Genomic DNA, 17,911 nt, shown 5'->3' on the forward strand with positions numbered 1-17,911 from the left:
GATCTATTCCACCTCTTTACAGTAATGTAAATAACTTCTTGTGTTTGTTTCTGTCTTAAGTTGAAAGTCTTACATCATCATTCTATGTATTCAAACTTTAATGTAATGTAAACAGTTGCTGATGTGTTTGTCTTTGTTTTAAGTGTTTTAAGTTGCATTTTTGTATGTCTTTTTATTATTAAAAAATTGCTAAAAAAGGCAAAATAAAGAAGGAATGTGTTTTATTTGATTTGAATGTAAAATAAATTTCTGTTGATGTGTTTCCCTTTCTCTTAAGTGTTGCAGGTTCTACATTTTTATTATGTCTTTATTTTTTTTTTAAATGCTGTTTACACTACAATAAGAAACAAACAAAACAACTAAACAAAAATACAAAGGTTGGATCTATTCCACCTCTTTACAGTAATGTAAGTAGCTTCTTCTTGTGTTTGTATCTGTTTAAATGATGAAAGTCTTACATCATCATTCTTTGTATTCAAACTTTAATGTAATGTAAACAGCTGCTGATGTGTTTGTCTTTGTTTTAAATGTTGCAAGTTCTATGTCAATGTTGCATTTTTATTATGTCTTTTTATTTAAAAAATGCTGGGGGGAAAAAACAAGCAAAATAAGAGAGGAAAACTTTTTATTTGATTTTGGATCTATTTCACCTCTTTACAGTAATGTAAATAGCTTCTTATGTTTGTTTCTGTTTAAATGATGAAAGTCTTACATCATCTGGGGTCAGCCCTCCCCTTTTTTTTCCTTCAGAGGTATCTGTCCACTCTTGCCCCTGGACGCACACACACACACACACACCCACGCAGGTACACTGAGCACTACTGCCATCGACCCTTCCCCAGAGGTCATGACATCCTGTGTTGTCATTTGAATTGTAGCTTCCAGACCTTCTTAGAGGTCAGAAGGCGTTCACCAAAACAATGTGTCGCAATGATGGGATTAGCAGATGTCAAAAGAATGTTTATTTTGGGGGATGGAATGTTTATTTAAGGGGGGGGCACATCTGGTCACCGGAAATTAAAAGAAATTAATGATTAGGGTTATAAATCACTCCACCGATTAAATTTTGTCATAAGGGTGGCTATATATCTCTCTTCCATGGTCTGGATAGAAACCAGGTGGGATGAGTGAGACATCTCTGCAGAGATATGAAAAGTTTTAATGCTTCCTATCAATCAAATCTTGCCCTGTCATTGTTGACAGGAAAAGATCTTCAGACCAAAGTTCGTGTACTCACATCAAGTGTAAACTGAGGCCTACGTGAGTGAAACCTGCGTTCAAAGGTCCAAATGCTCACAGGTCGGAAGACGTTTGACCAAAGGAGCCGATGTCTATGCATGCATGCCACTTACTAATTCATGGTACAAACTTTGCTCCTGTGGTTGTGGAAGATAGCATGCTCAACTGTGCATGAAAACACTGTTAGGAAATAGTCAGCCTGTAATGAGACTGTGTGGAAATTCATGTCACCTCCATTAACCTGTCGAGAAGACAGACACACCTCCAGCCACATTAAGTCACATGACAGAAACTGCAAACTGCACTTCATCCATGAATGACATGAAAAGGAAAGACCTATGTGATAAATAAATCTGCTTTGACCCACAGCATCAGTTGTTTACACAGATATAACAATAAACCCAATTCGGTTAAGTAAACTATGACTTTGACTGTTCTACATTGTAACAGCTATGTGATGTCTGACAGGATGTCTGCTGCACTATGACACCCTGTAAATGTCTAAATGAAAATCTTTATGTGAAAATCCTCCACGGCTTTATTCAACAGTTTGAGGACTTTATGCATATGCATATTCTGTTTTTCTTTTTCCATTCTCCTTTAGTGGATTCACTCATTCCAAATCTCCAGGTTTCTGGCTTCGGTCAGCTGATTCCAGAGGCTTGGTCATATAATCAGTCACTACTCTCTTTTTTGGACAAAAACTCTTCACTGAGCCTCAACAATTACCTTTCACAATTTAGACTTTGATAAACATGAAAACCTGCATGGCCCAGAGTTAAAACAGTCTAAACACATCTGCAAGTTTCTTTCGATCCTGCTCTTTAAATAGGGTGACTTAGCTGTCTGATCCAGACTGAAACGTTTGCGATTTCTTTCTACTCTTGAAAAACAAGTGACTTGTCATGTTGTAGACATTCAATTTGAAATGGAGCATTGATGTTAGAATGAGAGGAAGCGTAGCTGTAAACATAAACTTGGCTGCAGCTCTTCTAGCAGTGGCTGATCTATTTTAAACTCACTTCATCTATGAGCTTGATGTTGTCTGCTATGCCTTCCCTAGCTGTAAATAGCACAGAGCACAAGTGCAGCACACCTTCACAAACAAGCCTTACATGTACAGTAGCTTGTAATGTGACAATTTATGAGATCTACGTTGAGAAACCTCTTGGTTTTAGGAAACAGGTAAGACTATTTTTGTTATTGCGCTTCTTAAGTTTGTTAAAATGATTCTTCAGTGTGCTTTTATTCCCCTGGAAGTGACTTGTGAATGTTTAACCTACTCATTGATTGTCTATTGTATATTTAGGAGGAAAAGTCTTGAAAGGATTTATCAGGCTCTCGTATTATTTTCTGTCACAGCTGCACTTTGTACATATTTGAGAAATAAATCTCAACACATTTGTTTCAACTGTTTTAAAATTGACAAAAGAATAAAGTGAAATTTGGAATAGGTTTCGGTCTCTTTCCCCTTTTGTCTTTGACAAACTTGGCATAAAATCACAAGTTTTTTATCCCGGAACTGACAGAAGAGGTGCAGACATTTACATCCAGCCTCTATGGAGACCGAGGTGCAGCCGTCTGCTCAGGAACAGCATGGATCATTTATGCTCCCAGTGTTGTGGAACCTTCTGTTAAGTACATGATGAGAATTGAACTCTTTGTCTTTGAGACTTTCGTTGAACTTGTTAGAATGAAGAGAGCTGCACTACCAGCAGTCTTCCCAAGAGCTCTGGCTGCTTGCAGGCAGCCCACACACAATTACATCGCTGCATCGAAACACACATCCTCCTCCCATTTTTTCAAGATGACCTTCACATTCCAACAGTTGGAGCAAGGCTCCGAGCTACACCACTCCGTTGACATCCAGCAGACACTCGGTTCTGTTTCACTTAGTGATCAACTGTTAAGTTTAATTGAGAAAATACTGAATTTAAAGGTAACATTTCCCATTACATTTTCACCCTCTTCAATACAAATTAAACATATTATTCATGCAAGCTATAATAAGTAAATTTTATTTAAGACCTTCACATTACATCTTGATGATTCTTAAACCACTTTCCTTCAAAATTAAAGACTTAAAACTCAGTGCCAGGACCCAAACCCCTACTACGTCACATATTAAACATTGCGATCAGAAAACTTAATTATTCCTAGCAGGGGAAGGAAAAATATTTCTGCAGAAGACAGAAATTCTTCTTACAGTCCATCACTGCCAAACTAATTATTATTCCTCTGTAAGAACAGTGCAACCCGTGCACTGATCTTGCAAAGATGGGGGAAAGAAATGTTTTTGCAAGCGGCGCTTATCATTCTTCATGTTGAATTGTCTGTGCATGCCGCTGGAAGTGATGGACGGTCTTTATCTTTTAGCTGCTTTTGAATTAACAGAGGAATAAAGTAAGATTTGGGAATAAGCTTGACTCTTTATCCCCTTTTTACTTCGACACGTTTTGCATAAAATGTGACGTTTTTATCCCCAAACTGACGGCAATGGTGCAGTCATCTACAACAAGCCTCCATGGAGAGCGAGGTGCAGCCGTCTGCTCAGGAACAGCATGGGTCATTTCTGCTCAGGCAGCTCGCCAGAATGAGAGCAGCTGAGGAGCTGACTGACGTGGTCCTGCTTGCAGAGGGTATTTCCTTCCCATGCCACAAGGTGGTGCTGTCTGCATTCAGCCCTTACTTCCAGGTAAGAAAAGGAAATGCCACTCTGCAGAGAGTAGATTTTAAAGATTTGAAAGGACAACACAAGACGTCTCAGCCTGCGTTTGGCAAAACAGTTTGAAGCTAATATAAAGTCTATTGAAACTGAGTGATTGTTTGGTTGTAGGCTATGTTTACATGTGGTCTGAAGGAAACCCGAGGAGGAGAGGTGCCCCTCAGAGACACAGCTGCACAGAGCCTTGAACTGCTGCTGAAGTACATGTATTCTGCTGAACTCCCTCTTTGTAACGACAACATCCAGGGAGTGGCGGCTGCTGCCTTCCTGCTCCATGTGGATGGAGCTTTTAGGTGAGATAATAATCTCAGTTTGAGTGAATTTCGAACAACCAGAGACCATTATACAGGAGCTAAAAGGCTTTTACTTCCCACAATGCCTTTTTTTTAGGTTGTGTCAGAGCCACATGGAGGCCCACATGGACGCCTCAAACTGTGTTGGGCTGTACTATTGGGCCAGAGATCTCGGTGCTACTGATCTGGCTGACTGTTCTTTGAAATACATCTGTCAACACTTTACCCAGGTAGAGCAATTGCTGTCAAATTTTCTTTCAACTAGAACCTTATATTATATATATATATATATATATATATATCAGCTTATTTTCTGCATCTTTCAAGGTTTGTGAGGAAGAAGAAGTGCTGGACCTTGATTCCCAGCGTCTTGGGACTCTCCTGGGATCGGATGACCTCAACATATCACAGGAGGAACTTGTTCTTGAGTTGGTGCTGCGGTGGGTTGAGAGGCACAGGAACAACTCTCCGAGCGAAACCCAGGCTGTGGAGTTGCTCCGGCGAGTGCGACTAGAGCTGGTGGATCCTGGATTTCTCCGGAAAGCGAGGAGGAGGAACCCGGTGAGATGGGATTGGAGAAAATGACCAAATAATGAGGTCACTAGTCATAGCCCAAAGATATCAAAACATTATTAGGTACAATGTGTAGATATTTTTTTAACGTAGAAATAAACGTCCTAGGTACTGCTACGGGATGCAGAGTGCTTTGGGATGATCGATGCTGCCCTGCAGACCTCAGGTCTTTGTCAGACGTCCGCTCCACCTCGTCCACCTCTTCGATATGGCATGGAGACAACAGATTTGCTGCTCTGTTTGGGTGGAGTGAACACCGAGGGTGTGCCAGCGAAACGTGGAGGACTTGCTGACCAAAGTTTTTGTTTTGCCCCCCATGGTAGAAAGACCTACTACATCCCGTCTCCACTGAGGGACTGTGGCGGTCAGGGCCAGGTCACAGCAGGAGCAGTGACCCGGGACAGCAGCATATTGGTGGCTGTAGAGGCCGAGGATCAACACAGGAGGAAGAGGCTGGATATCTACAAGTTAGGACTATTCCTTGAAAAAGCATATATATTTCTTGAACTTGTTACAACTGCAAACTTTTCCAAGTCGTCACTTTCCTAAAATAATGACCTATGTGATTTTTTTTTGCCAAAAGTGATTTATTTTGCAAGAGGTGGTGATTTTTATCCCTAAAATACAATCTTTCGGCAAAAAATAATTTAGGCCATTATTTTGTGAAGGTGATGAAACAATACTAAAAAATGGCGGCGGGCATGTGTTCAGCTCTCTTTTTAGTTATTATAGATGCTTAGTGAACAAATACCCCAAATGAATACTAAGGAACACAGCACACAGGGTAGAGAAAATCTTGTGGACTGGTTTTCAGCAGGGTTTGGCTTTTAGATCCCTCTGAAAATGGAAAGAATATGAAATACCTCCCCAAACTGACAGATTGACAAGGTCAGTATTATTCTGAGAAACAGCCAGGAAGTCCATGACAACTCTGAAGGAACTGAACAACCGCTAAGACAATGTTCCCAACCCTGGTCGTCTGGGCCCAGTGGACTGCATGTTTTAGACGTATCCCCACTCCACCACAACTGATTCAAATAATTGCATTAACTCCTTAGCATGCCTCCAACATCTGCAGAAGCCTGTTAATCACCCACTCATTTAAGACAGGTGTGTAGCAGCAGAAAATTGGAAATACTTAGAAACTGATGTCTGGTAGACACCTGGATCAAAGAATTTGATGGAGTTCAGGAAAGCTGAATAGAAATGCACTCCACACCTTCCATGTTTTTATTAGAATGTCAATTTGGAAACCATGTATCATCTCTTTCCTCCTTAAAATTGTGTGCTTTGTGTTGGCCAGTCATAAAACCCCAATAAAATATATTGAATTATGTCGATGTAAAGACATTAAATGGGGAAAAGGAGTATGAATACTTCTTAAGTTACCGTATGTAGAAAATGAGACATTTCAAAAATGTTGCTGCTTTAAATTTCTGCACTGCCTGTTTATGTTTCAGATACAGTACTTCTGAAGAGAAAATCTGGGTGAAGCTCTGCTCTGCACCCTACAGAGACATGTATGCTTTGGGGTTGGTCGGAGATGCTCTGTACCTCATTGGCGGTCAGATGAAAGTGCGTAATCACTACGTCATAACGGACAGTGTGAACAGATGGTCACTGAAGAGAGGAGGCAGCTGGCTCAGTTTCGCTCCTTTACCACTTGCTTTGGCCTGCCACTGCACTGTGAGCCTGAAGGAGCGTCTCTACGTGCTGGGGGGCTGGACCCCACAGGTACAGGAGGAAGTACAATGTGCTGGAGGTGTATGTAATCATGTGTCTGAAGGAAAAGCGGTGCTTCGTGTAGGCTTGGACCAACTAAAAGAAAAATCCTAAACAATATGGAGAACCATTTAGGTCAAAATTAATTAAATAAGTAAATAATTGGATTATGTTTTTCTATTTATATTTGCTTGTTTATACATTTATTTATTACTTTATTTGTTTATTATTTTATTTATTTACTTACTCCCACATTTATTTCTGCCTATCATTTTTCAATTTTCCGTATTCATTTGTCCCATGAATCAGGAACAAATAAGTACGAATGAATAAGGAAAATGGAATAAGGATAGGCAGAAATAAATGCGGGAATAAATAAATAAATTTATAAATAAATAGATATAAATAGGAATAAAGAAACCAATTACTTATCTATTTATTTAGTTATTTACCTGTTTACTTATTTATTTAAGTTTGGCTGAAATGGCTCTCCGTATGCACTGTCATCAGAACATTTGATCTTATTCTTTTCATTCATCTTTGGCTCCCCCTACTGGTAAAAACAACGAAGGATTTAAAAAAAGCTCTGTCCATTTCTTAGCTGGTTAAATTCAAGCATAGATTAAACTCTTCTCTATAATTTAACAAAAGTTCCTTTGATTTCTAAGTGAGTTCCCTGTTTTCCTGTCTTTGAACTACCCATCTTCTCTCTCGTTCCTCAGGACCAGCCAGATGATGAGCCTGACAAGCTGAGTAACAGAGTGTTTCGATTTGACCCGGGCAAAGACAGGTGGACAGAGTGTGCCAGGATGAAATACTCCAGGTACCGCTGCGGTACAGCTGTACTCAACGGAGAAATCTACATATTAGGTCAGACTCTAGGACTATACACATATTTATCCTAGTTCAATTTAGTGTATTTATATAGGAACAATTCACACAAAAATTTCTTTTAAGGCACTTTTTGTGACAAACGAGTACAAAGTTTGCATGTCAATGGGCCAGTCCTGAATGAGACATGGCAAAACACGAAACCTGAAGAACTTTCTATCAAATAAGAAATAAAGAAAGAATACAAACATAACTGAAGAAATAGCTCAGTTAGAAGCTCGTTTCAGGAAAGGTACAACTTAACTCAGGCACCCCAGGCCAGGAATACTGTTTGGAAGAAACAAACAATAAAAAGAAAAGCTTTTGATAGCAATCATCTCTATTACTCCATCCTCACTGTAACTTTATTTCTATGGAGAAGAAAAACAAACAGAGCACACATTTTTATTTGTTGCAATAGCTCACTGACTCTGCTGAAGAAAATAGACACAACTAACCCAAAGTCACTGAACTAGCCGTCTTTAAAGGAAAAAGTAAAAATGCAGCTGGGGAAAGGCATATGAAGTTTATTATAAGTTTTCTGAACGGAAACATTTTTGTCTGTGTGTTTACAGGCGGTATAGGATGTGATGGTGAGGATTGTGGACAATCTCGGCGCTGTCTGAGCTCTGTAGAAATTTACAACCCAGATGCAGACAGCTGGAGGCCCGGTCCAACACTCCCCACAACCCTGCTTTCGCTTCGTACCAACGCCTCCAACATAGGAACGGTAGAAGGAAAGCTCTACCTCTGTGGATACTACAAAGGGGTTGGTGAGTGACACTTCCTGTTCCTATATATGGTTTTCAAGCTGCATTCTGGATGCATCAGAATAAAGGAATGTAAGATGACGAATGAAACAATGTTTCTGCAAATCAGATTTTGGGTCAAGCATCATCATCCTACGTTTACTGCAGGTCGTCATGAGATCATCACCAAGGAGATTTTGGAGTTAGACCCTGCAGACTATGTATGGACGGTTGTGGAGAGACGAGCAGCGATGCACGACAGCTATGATGTTTGTCTGGTGGCTAACCTCAATCCTCGGGACCTCCTGACACCCTGACGCAAGCACCTCCTCATGACTCTCTGAGCAACAATGCAGGGGCCTGATACGTGTGTGTGGGGGGGTGACTGCATGAGCGGCCATTCTTACAAAGCTACATTCTAACATAAATACTTCACTCCCACATGTCATACATCTCAAAACAAGACTAAATGAAATAGGCCTGTGCGCATTTAGTTCATGTGAATCAGTTCGCTGCTTTACAGATAAAATGGATAACTTTCATTAAATAGCTTTTAATTAAGACACTTTCTCGGAGGCTTACAGAATTGTTTTTTTGTTGTTCTTTTTTTTTTTTTTTTTTAAAAGCTGTCTGTAAAAATTATTAGCACAAAAACAGATCATAAGAGCCTTTTTACAACTTATATGACATGAACATACAATAATTTCAGGATAAACTTCCTGACATTGTTATATAAAGTGCACACCAAGCTTAATAGCTACCCTGGAAAAGATGTGTAAAAATCTTTTTATGTAGTAACAGGCTTTTATAGAAAGCTCTTCTTGAAATTAGATTACATATTCAGTGAAATTAACTTAACTTAGTATTAGCGCTGTACTATTAAAGCTTTGCACTACCACTTTTGACAAATAGACAGCACTTTTTATTTTTCCATACAATTTCACAGAGACGGGTATTTTTGACCATTTCTTTTTGCACAGTTTTTCCAGAAACCTGGGTCCTTTCTTTTTGGGATGTAGGTCTTTGAACTGTGATGTTCAGTGAATGAATGAAGTTTTGTTGCCAGAATGATCATTGTGGTGTTGATTTGATCATGTTTTATGGGTTGTTCTCCTGCTGATAGACCAGTGATAAAGAGTCCTTGTTGATGTGAACTTTAGTAAGATTCCTAGAGTTTCTGAAGGCGAAATACCTTTAACTGTATAAAATATTTTCACCCAAAGTACTAGTACGTTTGGGGGCTATTGTAGATAATAATAAAGAAATGCATCTAATCTATAGTTTTTATTGATATGGAAGGAAAACTGTTCATTTAAAGATAAACTGTGCTGTTAACTGTGGCAGATGCAAATACTCTTGGGGTTTTTATGCTTAAAACCTTTCCCCTTTCCCCTCCAGCTAATACATATAAAAAAAATGTAATACTGTTGTATTTTGGTTTTTATGTTGGAATTATTTTTATGTATACATATATATTTTGTCATTTTGAATTATAAATTAAACTTTCATATGCAAGTTTAAGTCTGCATACATTACTTTTATAGAGAAATCGCTCAGTCTGGCACAAGATGGCTTGTTTCAGCTGTCTGGCTTGAAGTTGTAACCACTACAAGCCATTCACAAAATAAAAACCTAATTCAAGCAAATTCAGTTAACTTTTATCCAGCTGCCTGCTTTGAACATCAGTATTCCTGCTTCTTTTACGTTTTAAAAAAAGCCCAACAAATTTGGAAGAATTAAATCTGCAGCAGAAATCATCTTCAGATTTAGTGGAACTCTCATAACAACCATAAGGCAGAGTCACTGGGAGTATCTTTAAGTGGCTTCAAGACAACCAGTGTCCTTCTACAAGGATAACAGTGCAGGTGTGTCAGTGGGAGTGATGAAACGTGGGAAACTCCTCTGACATTCTCAGAAAAGATACTTCCAGCTTCCCAGCTTCCAGTCTGAATCCAACATGAAGAAGTGGTCTTTCCTGGCTTTGGGTGAGTGAAGTAAAGCCCTTTCTTTTTTTTTTTTTTAATCTTTGCTGCGTGCTTTCATATTGCCATTTAGTCATGATAAGGATTTTATAATCGGAATGTTTGAATAACTTTTTGCAATAATAGAACTAGTAAATTTTTTACACCACAGAAGCCGTCTGTGCATGTGTTGCATGATCCTGTCTCCTGAAACTAAGATGGTACATAAATAATTCTTTACATAAACTGATGCAAATAGTTCAAACAAATTCAAACAACCTCTGGATTAATGATAATATGTATTTCGAAGGAAAAATCAAGAAGAGTTTCCTGAATGACTGAAGAGTTTCAGTTTTACCGTCAAGAACAAAAAAGACTCCGATGGATGCCTACTTGAACCGATTCAATTATTAATCAACACTTTCTTTGTCATTGTAGAATGCCTCTTTATGCAAATATGTCACCAGTCCTTACTACAGAAGAGACGGTGTGCTTTCCAAGTGACAAACGTAAAGAACCACGGCTACTATGCAGCTGGGAATGTGACTGGCTCCGTGCAGCTCTGTGAAAACACCGGCTGCTGTTTGGCCATTTATCGAATCACAAATGGCCAGCGGAAGGTCGACACGCTCGGTGAGAAAGCTCCATGTCCAAATGAGAGACTCAGGAAGTGATTTAACAAAAAAACAGGCACAATTTATGTTAATTTAACATCCAAGAGCAAAGATTTATGAAGGAATAATTCTTTCAAACATCAAGAGTGTTTATGCGTTGTTCTTATCCACATGTTTATTATTTTTAGCATGTGACAGAGTAAAAATGCTTTGCTCACATAAAACCTGCGAGGAGCAATCAACCTTCATAGAAAACTTCACTGTATGTACATGCAGTACAGACATGTGCAACAGAAACATCTCGTTGAGTCCAGAACTGGAACAGCCTCCAGAAACCCACCACCATGCAGCAGGTACTCACTAAATTAGTTGTTTTTAACAATTAACTGTTTGATATAGCTAACCAAAAAATCTCTGCTTTTTTCCCCCACAAAGTTTTACTAATTCAAACAAAAATAAAAAAAGAAAAGACATGGACCTGTATTTGTTTTTTTTGCCCTTCTTTTCTTTTAGCTGAAATCACAAAAGCAGTGGTGATGGTGGCGATTCTGTTCTTTACTGTTCTCATCGTTATTGCTGTCAAGTGGAGAAAACTCTGCAAGGAAAAAAGTAAGCTTCATTTTCTGGTGTATTGTTTTTAGGAGGCTTTTGGAGACATGTCAAGTTAACACAAAACCTTAATGCCTCGTTCTTATCTATCAACTTAGATAGATGGATATACTTGATATTCAGGCTTTACCAATCAAATGATGCTCAAGTATACCTGAAGATGAAAATCAGAACAAAATACTGAGAAAAATTCAATGTCCATCTCAAGCTTCCTTCTAATGGATTTGGGAGAATTTTTCATGTTTCTCATCTTTTATACACGGCTGCCTATTTGTGCTTTTTTATTTTACTAAAGACTGATTCTGGGGATCAGTAATAGGTTTGCAGAGATTACTCATGAAAGATGAATCAGAACCCTGTTTTTTGATCCGACTGAGAACATTTAGGAGAATTGCATGTCATAAACAAATTTTGAATCTTTAAATGAACAACTTATTAGTTTTGATTGGATTTCAAGTGGTATAACTGGATTAAAATATGAAAACAAATAGGTTATTTTCTTATATTTTCCATGATGTTCATAATGCTCCTCAAATATGATATAAAAGATTTTATTTTTACTTATATATGTATAAATATATATATATATATATATATATATATATATATATATATATATAGATATAGATATATATAGATATATATATATATATATATCTATATATATCTATATCTATATATATATATATATATATATATATATATATATATATATATATATATATATATATATATATATATATATATATATATATGTCCAGTGAAAAGATGCATGAAAAACCTCTGCAGCACATTTATTGGTCATTGTTGTACCAGCCTTTGTCACAAAAGTACAATAATGGTTAAATACAAATACTTTAAACTTCAATTGTTTTTCATAGAGTTTTAAGTCACCATAAAAGAAAAAGTTGTGTCTAAATGTATTCAATTTAAAATATCTTATTGTGTAGTTAAACAATGTTGGGCATAAAAAACAACTTCACAGTTCTTAATAATTTCTAGAAAAAGAAAATCATGTTTACTTGTAAATTAAAGAATTCATATGCTTTAAACTTTGCTAAAGTTTTAGAGGTTATTAAAGTACAAAGCAAGTCTTACCTGAAGAGTGGATTTTTTTTATTGATTAATTTCTGTTGTATTCATATTCAGTGTTTTTACTGCTCTTCTTCATTTTGTCTTGTTTTTCAGCCAAAATGAAGATCCAAATTGAAGGTAAGTTCAGATATGCTGGTGAAGATCCAGATCTGTTTCTTTAATAAAGCAACACAGAGCTGGACCTTGATGGCCACTTTAGTAACAAACCGGTTATTATCCTGATCCCACCTGTGTGATGACCTAATCAGACAAACACAATTGTTTTTGTTCTTATATTAAACAACAAAAAAAACTAAACAAAAAACAATAAATATTCTTGAGTAATTGCTTGAACTTTTTATCTTATTTTTATGACATTTCAGGATGTCTCCACTAAACCTTGAGTCTCTTTCATTCTCTGCTAAAGTTGACCTTGGTCTTTATCTTTGACACATAACTCCCCTTTACCTTTGCTACTCTTCCGCAACAACTCAGCAGATGTTTAGTCAGGCCAGCTTTAAGAGAATAAATACACCGGCATGTCTGTCAGATCCACAAATGTAAAATGTTTTCTATAATTTTAGAGGAGTATCTGCAGTCGGCCTGTAAGGACTATAATATCCAACAACAGTGTTCCTGTCAAATAAAAGCTTCAGAGAACCAGATTACGGACATTGAACTGCAGGGGGTAAATCTGACAGTGAAAGTTTTCCTCAGAGTGTTCTTCAGACATTTTAGTAAGTCCTGATAGCTTCTAGATTTTATTTTTATTTTTACCTTACAGGTTCTGGGACGGGGCCATTTTGCAACTGTTTATCAAGGGAAGCAAAGGGGAAGTGTGGTGGCTGTGAAAGTGTACACTGCAAACTGGAAGCATCAGTTTATTAATGAAAAGGGGGTTTATGAGCTTCCACTGATGAAGCATGAGAGGATTCTCCAATTCTTAGGCACGGAGTGGAAACCAGACGACAGCAGCCTGCTCATTGTGCTTCAGTACGCTGAACATGTGAGTACGAAAAGGTCCTTTTATATGAACCATTCTGAGCTGCATAAAGGGTTTGGTTAGGGTAAATTACTTAGCTTGTTTTCAATTTGCTGAAAGATCAACATATAGGAAACAAAAAGGAAACGATCCTCATAAACAAAAAGGGTTTGTTGTTGCTAAAAGGTGACACTATTGGCAAATGTGTTATTTTATTAAGTGAAAGTCATTTAAAGGGAAGCTCCTGTTTCATTGAATGTCCAGCAAATGACAGCTAGAGAAATATCTAAAACATCTAAAATACAGTTAGGTATGAAGACGTTTAATTTCCAAACTCAACCTAATAAAAGATATTTTGTTCATTCTGTGAAGTCTGGATAGATAACTTGCTAAATGTGTGTGTGAATGTGCTTCTGAACCTACAGACATTTTGACATTTACAGAAAACCAAATGTTATTTGACATGAAGCGCAATGGTGTAGACGAAACTAGAGGGTAGCAAATAGTTATTAAGGCAAAACGTTTTGATTTTTGTTTGTCAGACCAAAGAAGATATACCGAGAGAATAAGTTTGCCCCTGAGTTCATTCACAAACAATAATCTGACCACTAATATTGCTTTTAGAATAAGGGCTAGTTTGTACCATACTTTCTTCTAGAGATTTCCACGAGAGCTTTTCCTTTTGTCCTGGGGTTGATATACACACTTTGGACCAAAAGATGTCCATTTCTGGGACGTGGGACCAGTCTCCTTCCTGTATCTTAACATCTGGTTTCAGAAAAATATGAATGAATATTTTTGTGATAGCCAGTTTTAGATTAATAACATTATTAAAGATATTAACAACTTCATCAATAGAGACTCTTCTTTCCTAATTTAGACTTTTAATCAACCTCGTATTTTGTAAAGCTGATAAAATGCTATTCTACCAACCACAAGCAACATGCAAGAAAATGGTTTCTAGATATCTAAAAGAAAGAAAGATCCAAGAGTGATCTACAGTACATCCCTCCTTTTATTTTTGTTTTGAATGTGGAGAGTTTACATTTCTCCAGCTCAAAGCTGGATTTATATTGCCCTTCTTTTTTTGTCCTCTGGACTGAGTGCCAAACTTCTTGAGTCCTGGACAGTCGTCTTGTCTTTGATTTCAGGGTTCTCTTCATTCCTTTCTGTGTAAACACGCCAGCAGCTGGATGCTGTCCATGAGGCTGTGCCAGTCCTTATCGGAGGGACTTTCCTATCTCCACTCTGACCTCCGCAGCAATGGTACTGGCCAGAATCCCACACCACAAAAATGTGTTTACATGTTCACATTGTAGCATTCACGCTAGACAGCCGAATCTGACGGTACTTAACCAATGACGTGTTCCTTTTAACCAAAAACTTACAGAAACTTGATTAGCCGGGTGATGAAATATGGATTCCTACCGCATGGTTTAGCAAAAATACTACAGTTTTACAGAGTTTACACACACAAAAAAAAAAGTATAAATTTGCGTGTGCAGAAATCAGGGTGATTGTGCTGGAATTGTCTCAAAGAGTTACATTAATCACTTCTTCACACGCGAATGCCTCTTTAAATCATAAACAACTGATACCTAGTTGAGACATAATGTGATAACTTATCAAAATATCACGTCTTTCATGCAGCAGAGAAATGTGCTTCTTTTGCTAATGTTGCCAACAATAATAATAAGGATATAATAAACTGCAAGCAGGGTGAGGCTGACTAATATGGTCGGGTTCATCATAAATCTCACTGCCAAGCATCTTTCAGCTCATACCACTTTTAATAACTTTTAGCAATTTATCATCAGCAAATTATCCAGAAATCTAGACACAGCTCTCGCAAATGTTTACAACTGCAGATGTGCAGAATACAAGTCATTGCAGGAAAATGTGATTAAAAGGATGCATTTGAAATATCTGAGTCTTTCTCTTGCACAGATGTGCACAAACCTCCCGTTGCCCACAGAGACCTCACCAGCTCCAATGTACTGGTGAGAGCAGACGGGACTTGTGTCTTGTGTGATTTTGGATCCTCCACCATCCTGCGTTCTTGTTCAGGACATCGCTTCTGGAGAAACCACTCCACAACCATGACGGTGAGATAATTTGTTGGGAATCAAAAATCTTACTACCAAATCGTGTCATTCAAAAAAAAAAATAACACTCAACAGAAAAGAAACAATCGGCACAATATAAGGCTAGGTGACCGATTTTATGTCTACTCAAGCTCTTTAAAGGAACCATGCTTCTTTTAAAATTCACAGGGTCATCTTCAGTTTTGCACGCTCAACTACATGTCCCCTGAGATCCTGGAGGGCTCTGTGAACCTCAGCAGCAGCTCATTTCTCCTGCAGGGTGACATCTATGCCTTAGGTCTGATTTTGTGGGAGATATGGATGCGCTGCTCTGATTTGTTTACAGGTAAGTTACTGTTGTAGCCAAAGTAATACATTGGTTTTTTGGAGCAGAGCTGCATTCTTTAGGGGGTTTTTATGAATCAAACCCAGATTAATTTCAGATCTACTAGTTGGTTCAGATACAATTTTACAACGTGAACCCATTTGTAAGATTGTCTCTATTTAAAGACCAATTCTGTTGTCATTGTTTGGGTTATAGTGTAGATCAATTTAAACAACCACAGTACCGAATTAAACATCTTATTTATAATATTTTATAATGGGACAGATTGGGACTTTTGATGTGAAGTTAAGTTGTTATAAACTTTTGATACATTATCTGCAGTACCTTGTGCCATCTTCATTTACTATCCAGTTAATTCATGGAAAGTTGAAGCCAACATCTAGTAAAAGAGTAGTCAAAATCAAATTGGAGTATTCTAGGATGTTAAAACAAATTCACAATAACAGACATTATAGTGATGAACGCTTTTTAAAAACCTTTTAATCATCATCATGCTTGAGTTTGATTTGGTCTTAGTCCTTCTTGGATTAGCAATTAGCCTCCAGGTCTAGGAACTACCTAATCTGGATTTATTCTACATAAAGATGACGCAACAAAAATGTTGAACTATATGCCCTTAAGTTCAGCCTTCAGGTGAAAAACATCTTTAGAAATGAGGTTTTGATGCTATGAAGTGTTGACCAGATGGTGGTGCTCCAGGATCGAATGTTCATACGGACCGCAGGCGTTCACCCTTTAACTCAGCTTCTCATTTCTCAATCAATTGTTATAAAAGTCCTAGATATTACGAGCGTGTCACAAAACACCTGTAAGAAATGTTCGTCTGTTCAGAAGTTCCTCCCTAGATATTCCTAAAACCACCCAGTTATGCAGTTTGTACACACATCCTAACTGGTTGGTATGGCAGGTGGTTTAGTAAAAAATAATGATAAAATAAACTTTAAACTAATTCAACACTCTTTTTCTGTTTCCCCATGTGTGCACAGAAATGTTAAAAATGCACTTTTAGGATTGTGTGCTACAAAGAAAGCAGAAACCCAGACAGTATCTGATAGGTTTGCTGCTCAAAGCTTGTTTTCCATATTATGTTCTTCAAAATCCTAAATCGTGCAAAACAGTTCATATTGTTCGAACAGATTACAGGTTGAATTCATTTCAGAGTCTGTGCAAACACTGTCCTCTACAGGGGGCGCTGTTCCAGAGCATCTCCTGCCTTATGAACTGGAGCTGGATGCCGATGTAACACTGGAGAGGCTCATCCTGTTTGTGTCTGAGATGGACAGGAGACCCTCCATTCCTGGAAACTGGGAGATGTTACCACAGGTATTAACCGAGACTTTGCTCTCGCTCATGGCTGTGTGGTTGAATATCAACAGTATGACACGTTGGCTGGAAACTAACTACACCTTTTACAGGGACTTGGGCTAAAGGAGCTGCTGACAGACTGCTGGGACCGAGACACAGACGCTCGGCTGTCAGCTCCGTGTGTCGTAAACAGATTAATGTCTCTGTAACCTTCTAAACGCGATGATTTTTGTCCCTTTTTTTTCTTCTTCCAAGTTGATACATTTATGGATATAAAGATAATGGTTCCCGTTTTGTCTCACCGCTGTTTGTTGTAGTTTCTCATTTTTAGCTTGCTACCAGTTCACATGTAATCTGATGAGCTTTCAATAAAGACGTTTTTAATTGAGGTTTGAGTATTTATTGTTCTATCAGAGTTTATTTTTATTCATTTTTTTTTTATTTAGAAAAAAAAATAGTCACACATCGTGAAGATGCTAGCAAAAAACAAAATTACATAAAACAAAATAATGTGAAAATTTGCTGGGGCAGTAATCGCCCCAGCATTAAATGCTATTTAATGTAAATATTATATTGTGTGTTGCATTGAAGCATAATGAACGAGTTCCACTGTCTTTTCCATCCTGCACAACTGTTATTATTATTATTATTGTTATTTTATCTTTTGATTTTATGTGACGCATTCTTCACACTGGTTTTAAGGAGGTACGCAAAACTAAGAGATGTATTTGGCAGAAAAGTGCGAGGAACTTCCGGCAATTTGTG

General features: G+C 37.7%; 2 protein-coding genes across 2 annotated transcripts; both read left to right on the forward strand.

Moving 5' to 3' along the window:
* The first annotated feature begins 2,231 nt into the window (after positions 1-2,231).
* LOC116719245 (kelch repeat and BTB domain-containing protein 12-like) lies at positions 2,232-8,825 on the forward strand. Its single transcript, XM_032561730.1, has 10 exons — positions 2,232-2,424; positions 3,745-3,934; positions 4,076-4,257; positions 4,355-4,487; positions 4,585-4,818; positions 4,939-5,297; positions 6,291-6,564; positions 7,275-7,422; positions 7,998-8,195; positions 8,340-8,825. Exons 1-10 carry the CDS (start codon positions 2,384-2,386, stop codon positions 8,486-8,488), a joined length of 1,908 nt encoding a protein of 635 aa, XP_032417621.1. The 5' UTR covers positions 2,232-2,383; the 3' UTR covers positions 8,489-8,825.
* A 1,501-nt stretch (positions 8,826-10,326) lies between these two features.
* LOC116720218 (bone morphogenetic protein receptor type-2-like) lies at positions 10,327-17,534 on the forward strand. Its single transcript, XM_032563353.1, has 11 exons — positions 10,327-10,353; positions 10,477-10,765; positions 10,935-11,099; positions 11,260-11,355; positions 13,014-13,117; positions 13,214-13,435; positions 14,563-14,677; positions 15,359-15,516; positions 15,685-15,841; positions 17,028-17,164; positions 17,257-17,534. Exons 1-11 carry the CDS (start codon positions 10,327-10,329, stop codon positions 17,353-17,355), a joined length of 1,569 nt encoding a protein of 522 aa, XP_032419244.1. The 3' UTR covers positions 17,356-17,534.
* The last annotated feature ends 377 nt before the right edge of the window (positions 17,535-17,911 follow it).

This window comes from Xiphophorus hellerii, chromosome 1 (assembly GCF_003331165.1).
Source record: "Xiphophorus hellerii strain 12219 chromosome 1, Xiphophorus_hellerii-4.1, whole genome shotgun sequence".
NCBI lineage: Eukaryota > Metazoa > Chordata > Actinopteri > Cyprinodontiformes > Poeciliidae > Xiphophorus > Xiphophorus hellerii.